This window comes from Talpa europaea (assembly GCF_964194135.1).
Source record: "Talpa europaea genome assembly, chromosome: 10".
Classification (NCBI taxonomy): Eukaryota; Metazoa; Chordata; class Mammalia; order Eulipotyphla; family Talpidae; genus Talpa; species Talpa europaea.
In genome coordinates, this window is record NC_140077.1 from 44,968,001 (window position 1) to 44,980,685 (window position 12,685).

Sequence of the window (12,685 nt, forward strand, 5' to 3'; positions counted from 1 at the left end):
GTAATGAAGTTGAACCTATTTATGTTGGATTGATCTTCCATTTGTGCTTTAAATAATTCTCCTAGTATTATAATTTTCCTAGGCACTATTGAAAGTGCATACCAGTGATTTAGCCCCAACTTAGATACTAAGGTTTAAGATATCTAAACCTCAGTATTTCAGCATAATACATACTTGAGTGAATTCATTGAGCACTTTGCTATGCACCAGGCACTATGTCAGGTTCTGGAATAATCAAAGACATGTTCCTGGGACAGACAAGATAACAGGCATTTTTAATACAGTATGATATGTACTATATCAAGGCAGGGTACTATAGGAATATTTAAGAGGCAACTCTAACTCTTTGAAGGTAAGGCAACAATGAAGCTGAGCTAATAAGGAGCTACCAAGGAATTAGCAAAATGGAGACCAAGAAGTTCCTAGGGAGTACCAGGAAGAAGAAATATCATATATACAAATAGTATGCCTTGGGAACTACAAATATTTGAATATTACTGATGCATAATGAAAAGGGGAAGTGATAAAAGAGGAGGATAATATGGAACAATCAAATGGTTGTAAGCAGAAGCTTATCATGAACCTATCTGTACTGCAGAATAACACTTTCACAACACCATACAGAAAGTATTAGAAAAGAGCAAGACAATCACTAGGGAGACTCAGTTAGAATCTAATTGGGTTAAGAATTCTCCTTTTAGTGGATGACAGAAAATTTCCATGGTTGAGAAATTAATAATGTGATTTCACCTCTGCTAGGTGACTACTTGTTAATTAGGTAAAAAGTATTAGTGACAAAAATTCAGAAGAGGTAGTACTATCAGTGGCCTCACCAAGATAGTGACAATGACCACCTAGTCATTTAACAAATATTCTGTGATCTATAATATACTGGACACTAGGGAAAAAATGACAAACAGAAATAAGACCACCTCTGTCCTCATGATCTTTGTAGCCTAGTCAGGAAATGAATATTAATCAAATAATTAAGCACAGAAATAAATTTAGCCAGCAAGTAGAATGGATGATGCACAGGTTTAAGAGGCAAGTTACTTATAAGAAGACAACTTAATTTGGGCAAGAAAGAATTCCAAAAAAGGGGGTATTCTGAACTGAAGGATGAGTAGGAATCACTAGGCAAGTTAGAGTACAAGTTCAAGAGTCCTGTAGTGAAAGTAACATTATCTATGGAGAGACTACAGAAATGAGGGGAAAGTGTGATAATAAGATGAATCTGGAAAGGTAAGTAGGGGCTAGGCAATGAATGAATTTAAGAACTATCAGAGGAAACTGGGAGGACTTGGTGAAGGGAGTAGAAATGAGGTAGGTATAAGGGAAAGAAATATACATGACTCCAAGATTGTGAACTTTTTTGTATCAGTAGTAGGAAAGAAATAGCTCATTTTAAGCCATAGGAGGTAGAATCCAAAAATACTTTGTAATAACTGGGTGGGAAAAAGAAGAAAAGATAAGTGATAAACAGATTTCTGGCTTAAGCTATGAGGTAGATGTATCATTCAACAACAGGGAATGTTGGCAACAAAGTGGGTATACGAGTATAGAAGAAAATGAGTTCAATTTTAGGTACATAATGGATGGGGGTGTCTGTGACCAGCAGTATAAACACAGGTCTAGATTCTGGAGACAGTTAATCTGAAAAAAGATTTGGGCATCATCAGCATTTGCACAATGAGGAGAAACTGTTGTAGACAAAGAATCCAAACTAAAGATGCCAGGGATCGTAGAAACAACGAAAAGAGAAGATCCAAATTAAAGTGAGGGAAGAGACAGTTGGAGATCAGAAAGTCAGAGACTGTTTTTTCAAAAATACCTTTATTGAGATAAAATTTACACACAGTATTTTTAGATACTGACAAAACAACAGAGAAAGCTGCTATGAGGCTATGAGGCTAGAAAATTTACCCATGTCCATCTAAACTTCAGAAAAATTAATTTCATCTAAAAATGAGCAATGTAAAGCACTGCATTTAAAGCCCACAAAAAGTAACTAGGGGGAATAATATCTCCACAAATAATGACACCTCTAGAAAGGCATGCACACAAAACAGATGAAAAGCACAGTATTATATTTCTGAATGAAATTAAAATAATTTCTTAATAATATATGAATTATTAAGAAAAATCAGAAGAAAAACAACAACAACAAAAAAATGGTGAAATGACCAAAGGAAAAAGTAGAAACAAAAGACAGACCTTTCAAAAACAAGACTGAGCAAACATAATATATGATTGCCTTAAAATAGGAAATTCAAAAAACTTAAAGACAAAAAGAAAAAGGATATGAGATAAAGTGATAATGAGGAAACAGGAGTCCCTAAAGAAAATAACGAAAGCATTCAGACAAATCAAATACTAAAAATTATAATTGAAGGAATTGTTACTGAAAATAAATATATATACACGAAACTAATTTGAAAATATATACTAATCCAGAAAATATAAACAAGTACAATACAAAAATATCTTCTAGTAAGACTACAGGTTTTTAATGAAAGAGAAAAGTCTTTTGCATATCAGGCAAAAAGACCAAATCACTTATAAGGGGGAAAAAAATCAGACTGGCATCAGACTTTATATAGGCTTTATTCCAAAAACAATGGAATAATAAATTTAAGATTTGGAAGGAAATATATAGGAAGGAAGGCAAAGGTCAACCAAGAATTTTATATCCAGTTTAAATCACTTTCACATATTAAGTTATAATCAATTTATTATCAGCTCAACATATTGTTTCCCTGAGCAATTCCTATGGAATTTACTAGAAAACAAGTTACAAACAACAAAAATGACTGGAAAGACATCGATGTAAGGAGTTCATTATCAATGGGTGTTAACATCACACACACAAAAAGAACTAAACACTATATAGTTTCTGATGGAATGCACCATATATAAAATAGTCTTGCCCTAAGGAGACAAACCAACCCACCTAAATTTCCAGGAAACACAAAATACATGTTAGTTGACACCAAGGAAAGTAGTACTACTCTACTAGATTATGGAAACTTGAATACTAAATAATGAAAAAATTATAAGAATCCATATATTAAAGAAGGAATCCATATATTAAAAAGATCTAATGAAGTCATATAATGTAAACATCTTATTTGGATCCAGATTCAAGAAAACCAACTACAAAAGAAAAAAAACAAAGCATTTATTTATTTATTTTTAAAACAATGCATTTATAAAACAACTGAGATTTGAACACACTGATATTTGAGTATATTGTTAGTTTTTTAGCTAACGGCATTGTGGCTTTTTAAAAAACAATCCCTTTGTTTTACAGATACATAACCAAATATTTATCAACATCATTATCTAGCAGTTGCATCAAAATAATTCAGTGGCAGGAATTGAGTGGGCAGTTGGATGAAATAGTAAGTTAACTGGAGAATGAATAGACTGGGGTTCATTATACTATTCTGGCAACTTTTCTTATATATTTAAAATTTGCTATTATAAAAACTTAAAAGAAAAACATACATTCAGTATTTGTGACTCATTTTATAACACAACCTAAAGTATCATCATCTCTTACCTACAGAAATTCATTTGCTTCAATCTTTCTATTTTCAAGATCACACACAATTTGAAAGTCTTGAAAAAACTTCCTATAAAAAGGGAAAGATTCTATCCTGACTTAACAGATCATAGCTGCACTTCCATCTGAACAAGGCTCAGTTGTGAGGACTATCAAGCTTGGTCCTCAAAGGACAAGAAATTTTTTTGTTCAATAATTCATCCCTATAATCTCAGTTAGAGAAAGCATGAAAAAAGACTTACCTGTTTTATGTGTGGGTTCATGGCCATTTCAGTTACATTCTTTTTGGTCTCACAGAAAATAATAGCCCTCCCTTCAGACCCACTGTAGACTTGAAGGACATCTCCAATAACTGCTGGCCTCTGAGACCAATGGCACTGAATGGCCAAATGCTTTGAAGAAAACATAAATTTCATTAAAATTACTGAAAAAGATTTCTCTTCTACATCTTTTTCTAATCTGTTCAAAAACTCACCATCCTGGGAAACAATTTCCAGAAGAGGCAAAACTAATTTATGGTGGGAAAAAGTGAGAACAGTAGTTACATCTGGCTGCGGGACTAATTGGACAGGGACTTTCTAGGATGATGGCAATAAACCTGTCTTGATACAGGTTTGGGTTACACACATATATGAAATTGTCAAAACAAAGCAAACCTTTATGTTTCACTGTGTGTAAATCTTATCTTTAAAAACTGTATATGGATGAACCTTAAAAATATGATAAACAAATTAAGTTTGATATTTTAAAAAAGTTATATCATTATGATTACATTTATATGAAATATACAGAATAGGTAAATCCAGAGATAGAACATGGATTGGTGGTTACCAGGGGCCAAGGGAAGAATGAAATGGGGAGTAACTGCTAATAGCTACGGAGTTTCCTTTTGAGGTGATGAAAATGCTTTAGAAATGATGTTTGTATAACATGCCCGTGAACTGTACACTCTAAAATGGTTAATTTTAGTCATGTGAATTTTACCTCACATTAAAAAAACTGTAAATAGGGGCCTCCCTGGTGGCGCAAGGGGTTAAAACGCAACCTATGAAGCTATCCACAGCCACTGCAGCACGAGTTCAAGCCCCAGCCAGGGAGGTACCCACATGGCGCAGACCTCTCCTGACTCATCCGCTGCTCCCCTCAGCACTGTGTTTCAGTCAATCTGCCTGTTCTGTTCCCCACTCTGTCTCTGGTGAATCCTCTCACCCCCACACCTTTGGCCTGTACCCAGTTCTTATATGCATAAAAAAATAAATCTTCAAAAAAAACTGTAAACAGTAAGCTCTATTTAAAGACATGCATGGTAAAATACTTAGGAAGAAGTATAATTTCTGTCATTTAAAATAGGGCCTCCCCAGCAGCGCAGCGGTTGAGTGCTGGGTTGCAAAGCTGCCCACAGCCTCTGCAGGGCTGGTTCGAACCCCGGCTGCTCCCAGGCCACTGGAGGAGGGTCCCACATGGCACGCAGACCTCTCCTGTCTGGCCCGCTGCTCCCCTCAGCAGTGTACTTTGTCAGTCTGCCTCCTCTATTCTCCGCTCTGGCTCTGGTGAATTCTCTCACCCTCCCACGCTTCTGACTGTGCCCAGTGCTTATATAAATAAATAAATAAATCTTAAAAATAAAATAAATGGGGGCCTCCCTGGTGGTGCAAGGGGTTAGCACAGTACTGTGAAGCTGTCTGCATCCTCTGCAGCATGAGTTAGATCCCGGCCAGCCAGAGAGCTACCCACATGGTGCAGCAGACCTCTCTTGTTTCCCCCACTGCTTCCCTCAGCAGTGTATTTCAATCAATCTGCCTGTTCTGTTCCTCACTTTGTCTCAGGTGAATCCTCTCTCACACACACCCCCCTCCACCTCTGGCCTACACCCCAGTTCTTGTATGCATAAACAAATAAATCTTTAAAAAAAGTGAATATATAGTAGAATCTAGATATTGAGTATGAGTGTTCACTGTAGAATATGTTCACCTTTGAAGAGTATTTGAAAATTTTTATGATAATATTTTGGGAAAAATTTATACTCTACATTTAAAAATTGCATTTTAACATAAATTGCAGTCAAATTTTCTAAAGTAACATTATAAATTATCGAACCCATGGAAACAGAAAAAAGCACAAAGAAGAAAATTTATAATCATTTCTACCACTTAATGGAAAGTCTTGCTTCTTCCTTGCCTCAAAAAAAGAAAAGATCCTAAATCTGATCAAATCTCACAATCTAACCATCAACCCATAGGAGAATAAAGACAGGAACATGTTAACACCACAGGGATCCAAGCCAGCAAAACTGAGACTGTGGGAAACTCCTGATATAAATCATCAATTCTTTTCAAGCAAAAATTGCAAGAAAAAAGGAACAGAGGAAACTGCAGATTATAAAAGATTTAAGACACATCAATCAGTGATAACATAAGGGTCTTAATAATTAGATCCAGATTCAAACTATTTAAAACTAAATAAGAAGACAATTAAGGTAATGTGCATATTAGCTATTTAATTATAGTAAATAATTATTGCTTTTTACTTTCTACTATACCTGGATTTTTTTTTTAAAGAGCATTTATTTCTTTTAAAAATATATACATATACAATTTTGTGAAGGTAAAATGGTGACTGGATTGCTTCAAATATAAGGGTGAAGAATGTATGGAGGTATAAAAAAAGATATATAAGATCCTCTTTGCTGTTCAATTTTTGTGTACGTGATAACATCCTTAATAAATTTTTTCAACTGATACATTTTACATTTTTATTGTAAAACTTTCAACCATTACAAAATACATAAAGCTTCCTTTGATTATTCCACATTATCTTTCCCAAAAGTAATCATTATTATTGTTTTTAAGTTTAGCATTATATATTTACATAAATATATACAAAAATATTTAATGCATTTAGCATTTTTGTATTTAACAGTATTAATTCTCTAGTCTATAATTTTTTTTATCAAATTCATTCTTTTTTTTTTTTTTTTTTTTTTTAATAGAGGCATGCTTTATTTATTTGTTTTGCTGGTTTGTTTGTTTTGTTTATACACGCACTGGGTACAGTCAGAAGTGCGGGAGGGAGGGTGAGAGAATTCACCAGAGCCAGAGCGGGGAGCAGAGCAGGCAGAAGGACCGAAGTACACTGCTGAGGGGAGCAGCGGGCGGCAGGAGAGGTCTGCACGCCATGTGGGACCCTCCCCTGGTGGCCGGGGAGCAGCCGGGGATCGAACCGGCGCCGCAGAGGCCACACGCAGTTTCGCAACCCAGCGCTCAACCGCTGTGCCACCGGGGAGGCCCCAAATTCATTCTTTTTAACCACTGCATTATATTTGTAGATTATACTGTTGTTCGCTTAGCCTATTTTTATCATGTATGTACAACTATTAAATGGAAAAGGTAACAATACATACATAACTCATAAATAATGCAAATATTATCTTTTTTCAATATGCCATTAAATTTTCCTGAAGTCAAAATTGTCAACCTTTTCCTTTAAGGTGGGTTCTTCTGGTTTTGTTTGGAAAAGTCTTTCTTGAATTCAAGTAACTGTTAACTACATAAGTTTTAAATTATTTTATGACTTAATTTTTTTTTTAAAGATTTATTTATTTATTCATACAAGCACTGGGTACAGTCAGAAGCACAGGAGGGTGAGAGAATTCACCAGAGCCAGAGCGGAGAGCAGAGCAGGCAGACTGACGAAGTACACTGCTGAGGGGAGCAGTGGGCAGCAGGAGAGGTCTGCGCGCCATGTGGGACCCTCACCCAGTGGCCAGGGATCGAACCAGTGCTGCAGAGGCTGTAGGCAGCTTCGCAACCCAGCACTCAACCGCTGCGCCACGGGGGAGGCCCCTTTATGGCTTAATTTTTAAAAATCTTCCAGGAAATTTTTTGGCTCCCAGCACTATTCTATTCAAATTGATGAGTCACCTCCTTTGTCAAATTCTACATAATTTAATTTTGTCTCCCTGGCAGGTTGTAAATCTCCCTTAGGACTTGTGTGATCACATACTTTTCCTATGTATTCTATTCTGCTCCTCAGTCTCAGATTATAGAAACACAAAGTTATTTTATTGACTTCGTGCCAGTAAGAGAAATTTGGCTTGAATTGGCACCCAAAACTTAAGTTTAACTACAACGAATTTCCAAATAACAACCAAAAGCTAAAATCTATCATGCTAAAAAGCTACTTACTTCCACAGTAGTTGCAGCCTTTTGAGTCATTTTTCCAACAAGGTCAACCTGTTCATATCTGGATTTCATGTATTTTTTTGCAACTTTGTATACCCACTGTGGGCAAGTTGCAGAAAAAAGTAAAGTCTGAGGATTGTCTTCAGAATCTTAAATAAACAAAAAGAATTCAAATGCTTTCTTAATACCCCATGACATAGTCAGCTCTTAAAAATCCCCCAAAAGTGAAAGATGAAAAATTTGAAACTTGGGGTGAATTTTAAACAAACTTCACTGCAGTATTACAACTTTCAACTTCCAAAACTGGAGGACCTTCCTTCCAGAAAGAGAGAATTTAAGAAGGAAGAATGAGCAAAGAAATCAGTAAAATAAGTTAGTAAATCTAACTACTTATTGAAAAATAAAACATGGAAGAAAGCAAAGCAAAGAGTTGAAGAATAAGGTATACTATCGTACTGTTATTCAGAAGAAAACAGATACCAAATAGCTTTAGTTTTATAAGACTGGGTAGACAATGCAATATAATGAAATCAAAAATTTTAAAGTTTTTAGATAAGAGAATGGCTAATGTGCTTATTTTTAATTAGACTATACCAGTTTTGTAGGATCCATGGATAATATCTTCAACTTGTTCAGCAAAACCTAAATCTAACATTTGATCCACTTCATCAAGTACAACATGGCGCAATTTAGAAAGATCTAATCGGCCACTCTGCAGATGATCTTTGATACGACCAGGAGTCCCAACCAAGATGTCAATACCATTTCGAATATGATTAACTGTGAGAGGAGAAAATTATCAGTAATATGTAAAAATCAAGTATATATTTTTAGATTTAAATAACAAGTAGACTTTATGCTACTATCATACAAATTTACTCACTTTGGCTTTGATAAGATGTTCCACCATAAAAACAAGCCACACTGAGTTTCCTAGTTATATCTTTGAAGTCTTTGGCTACTTGGTTTGCCAGTTCCCTTGTAGGAGCCAAAACAAGTACCTGAGCAAGAAGTTTAAAAAACAAAAAGACACTTTTCTAGAGGCATCTAAATTCAAACCAAGAGGATTATTTTTTAAGGTACATTTAAAACTAAGAATCATTAATTAATGTCATAGTATTTAAAGATAGAGCACAAATATTAACAATAGCTATAGTTATTATATTCTCCCTTATTTCATTCTGGTCTCTTCAAAATTCACTTTATAGTAAAGTTCCTAGCCCTTTTTACATATTCTCTCATCCCTGCTTATTTTTCCTTAGCACTTATATCATATAAAATATTTATATTTTATTTATTTGCTTAGTGTCTGTCTCACCACTAAAATGTAAGCTCCATGAAGGCAGGAATTTATGTCCGCTTGGGTTACTGTACACCTTGCATAGAAACTTGCACATAGCAGATAATCAAAAAATATTTGTTAAATGAATGAACATGCATGTGCCAGGCACCACTGCTTTATATTAATTCTCTAATTTGATCTTCACAAAACCCCAACGAAGTGGCATTATCATCCATCTTACAGATGAGGAACCTGAAAGTCTTAAGAGAAATGAAGAATCTTGCCCAAGAACAAAAGGTAGAACTGGTTAGAATCTCCTGTAATATTTTCTAGCATAAAAGTTTTTTAAGGCAGCAGCTCTGTTCCCAAGTCAGCCTGCAAGTGTCTATGCAGGCATCTCTTTTAACAAACCCATCCCTCTCAAATGCAGCTTTCTGTCTGTGTAAGTGGTTTTTCCTCCTTTCCCCTTTTTCTAATTAACCTGCCCTATTAGATATTTTTTTAAAAAAGCTTTTTAGGCGGTGTTGGGAATATGTTCATTTTCTAGTACTTGCAGTCTTTCCTAATTTCACCTGAGAAAGAGTTCTCTGAAAAAGACTTGTCCTATTAGTTTACCAAATTCAATACCACTGTGATTTAATTATATTCATATATGTGAATTTTACTTTCATACTGTAATACCATTTAAAAAGAACAAATCACTTGAAGTCATACATCTGCTCAAATTATGAAGGTGATTTTTCTTTACTTTTATGAACCTTAAAGTGAACACAGGTTCTAAAAAGTTTTAATTTTTAACTTCTTTACTACTTATAAGTTATGACAGATCTCCAGTACCCTCAGTAACACAGGGGCTAGCAGTATCATTTCTGTAATAATCTTCTTTTAAAAGTCAACCAGTAAAATAAATTGTATTGATTTACTGAATGACTGAATAAATGAAAACCTCTTCAGCAACAAAACTGTTTAAAAGATCAGATTGAATAAGGTCACTAAATATATTAATTGTAAATACTCCTGAAAAAAGACAAACTGGTTTCATAATACACACTTATCAAAAAATGTCTATGGATCCACATACATTCTTCTTCTTTTTTTATATTTTAAAAGGACACGTTTATTAGGAAAATAAGAAAGAGAAAAAAGAGGTGCCTGCATAGACACAGGCAGGCAAGAACACATACATTTTTATTGCTGTTATTAACCTTGGATTTGCTTGAAATTTCCTTATAATAAAAAGCAACAAATTTTGTTTTAGCATTCAATTTTTTACTTTTGGCGGTACCTGAAATTAAGATTAGTTTATTCTTTCTTTTCCTTTCCATAACAGGAATGTTAGAACCTTTCACTCCCTATAATTGTTACCTTTGGTGAGCGGCTTTTTTTAATTGTCTCTTGATTTCTGTGGAGTCTTTCAATCAAAGGTATGGCAAAAGAGAATGTCTTTCCTGTTCCTGTCCGTGCTTGAGCAATTAAATCTTTTCCTTCATATACAGGAACAAAGGTTTTAACTTGAATGGGAAAGAGATATGTTACCCCTCGACCTGTAAAATGAGATTTCATTGAAATATTTAAGATAAGCATTAAAATTATTTGAAAATGACAATCCTGGCTCCTCAACATCTTCCTAAATAACCACTTAATGAAATTTATAGTTATTCAGACTGCAAAGAAGAATTACAAGACAGAATTACATGGCCTGAACTTTTTGACAAATATATACAATTCTTTAAAATTAAAAACAGATCAGAAAACCAAAAATGATGATACAGAATTAACTGCAATTAAGGAAATGTTTCTTTGTACTACCTATATTGTCCTTTTGGTTAAAAAAGGCACGAGTGTTTATAAATTCTAGTTTTGATTTTCATTTGTTTATCCATTAAAATTCATAGTACCTTTCAGAAGCTTTATAGTCTCTTCAGAAATAGGGAAATTGGAGAAGGCTCCTTCTTTCTGTTCACGTGTTAGAGTCTGTCAAAATGAAATCAAAGTTCTAACTAATATAGACTATATTTCACTAGGTATTTAGAATCTTTTACTCATTTAATGTTTTTAGTCTTACTAAGAACTAACAAATCATCCTTAAGAACTTGCAGAAATTGTATAGATTAATTTACAAGATAAATTACAGGAATATTCTTTTAATTTCAAAAGTACTCCTTTAAATAACAAGTTAACTTAATACATTTTCCCATAACATATTTAAAAATGCTTACCTAACACATAAAACTCCCTTTAGAAATACATCTACATAAACTCAAATGTTTCTATATGATTAAAATATTATAGGAGCTATTTTAATTGAAATCATATTCACAGACATAGGTAATACTAATTGCAAACTGCCTATAAACCAGTCCCTATAAGGAATTGACAATGTAAACTTTTTCCAAAAATGAAATTTAAAAAGTTGTTCTATGGCTATAAGAAGTATTTTCTAAAGTCACTAATACAAGATAAAAGTTCCTGTAAGCTTGAAGATTTCTTTAATATACAGAGCAAGACATTATCAATTAACATTGATTGAAAATTTTGGATACTAGTCAATGTGTAAACAGAACAAAGACAATAGTTCCACCTATAAACTTTATTATTGGTTATGTTTAAAGAACATAGTCCTGGAACCACACACAATAGCAATTTTCAAACAGGAAACCAGATAAAAGACAAAATCAAATACAAGTTGTAAGCAATTTAAGCACACCTCAATGCTGTTATCTTTAAGACTTTTAAAAAATTTATTACAAAAGCAAAACATCTTCATTATAGAAATTAGAAAGTACATATAGAAACAAAATTATCTATAGTCCAGTCAGCTAAAGCCACATTTCAAACACACATTCATCTCCTCCTCACTCTACCCACATAAAAATTGTTAAATAAAAATCAGATCATACAGTATATACTGTCTTATAATCTGCTTTTTACATTAGTAAGATACATGGAATCCCTTTCTAACATCCTTCTATGCCTTTTAGAACTATTCTATTGCATGAATATGTTATTAAGCCAATTACCTACTACGGATCCTACACATAGTAGGTAATTGCCATTATATTCTCAGCTATTATCATCAACAATGATAATATTCTTTGCTATTATCAACAATGATAATATCCTTTGCTATTATCAACAATGATAATATTCTTTGCTATTATCAACAATGTCACTGCAATAGGATTCCTTATTGATATCTATGTACATCTCATGATTTATCTCCATAGGAGAATAAATTCCTAGAAATAGAATTCCTGAAATCTGACATGATCTAAAAGAAATAATAAACAGCTAAATCTATTTTAATACAGAGCACTGTATTAGGCAAAATTCAACAGATCAAAAAGCAACCCATACATTCTACTACTAGCAATACAAATTTGTAGGGCTTGATTTGGATCAACTGTCTAACATACTTCCCTGACAAACAGCAAGTTCATAAATGAAAAACACCTATTAAAAGGCAAGGAGTTGGGCCTCCCAGGTGGCGCAAGGGGTTACGATAAAACCTATGAAGCTGTCCCGCAGCCTCTGCAGCACGAGTTTGATCCCCAGCCAGCCAGGGAGCTACCCACATGGTGCAGCAGACCTCTCCTGACTTGCCCGCTGCTCCCCTCAGCAGTGTATTTCAGTCAATCTGCCTGTTCTATTCCCTAC

General features: G+C 34.1%; 1 protein-coding gene across 1 annotated transcript in view; it reads right to left on the minus strand.

The window, feature by feature from the left end:
* The window catches only part of DDX50 (DExD-box helicase 50), a 30,290-nt gene that overhangs the window by 11,536 nt on the left and 6,069 nt on the right, over positions 1 to 12,685 (minus strand). The window contains exons 3-8 of the mRNA XM_084245069.1: positions 10,927 to 11,002; positions 10,394 to 10,572; positions 8,630 to 8,747; positions 8,341 to 8,526; positions 7,750 to 7,895; positions 3,808 to 3,957 (exon numbers count right to left, since the gene is read on the minus strand). Coding sequence (XP_084101195.1) covers positions 3,808 to 3,957; positions 7,750 to 7,895; positions 8,341 to 8,526; positions 8,630 to 8,747; positions 10,394 to 10,572; positions 10,927 to 11,002 — 855 coding nt within the window. The remainder of the gene's footprint in view (positions 1 to 3,807; positions 3,958 to 7,749; positions 7,896 to 8,340; positions 8,527 to 8,629; positions 8,748 to 10,393; positions 10,573 to 10,926; positions 11,003 to 12,685) is intronic.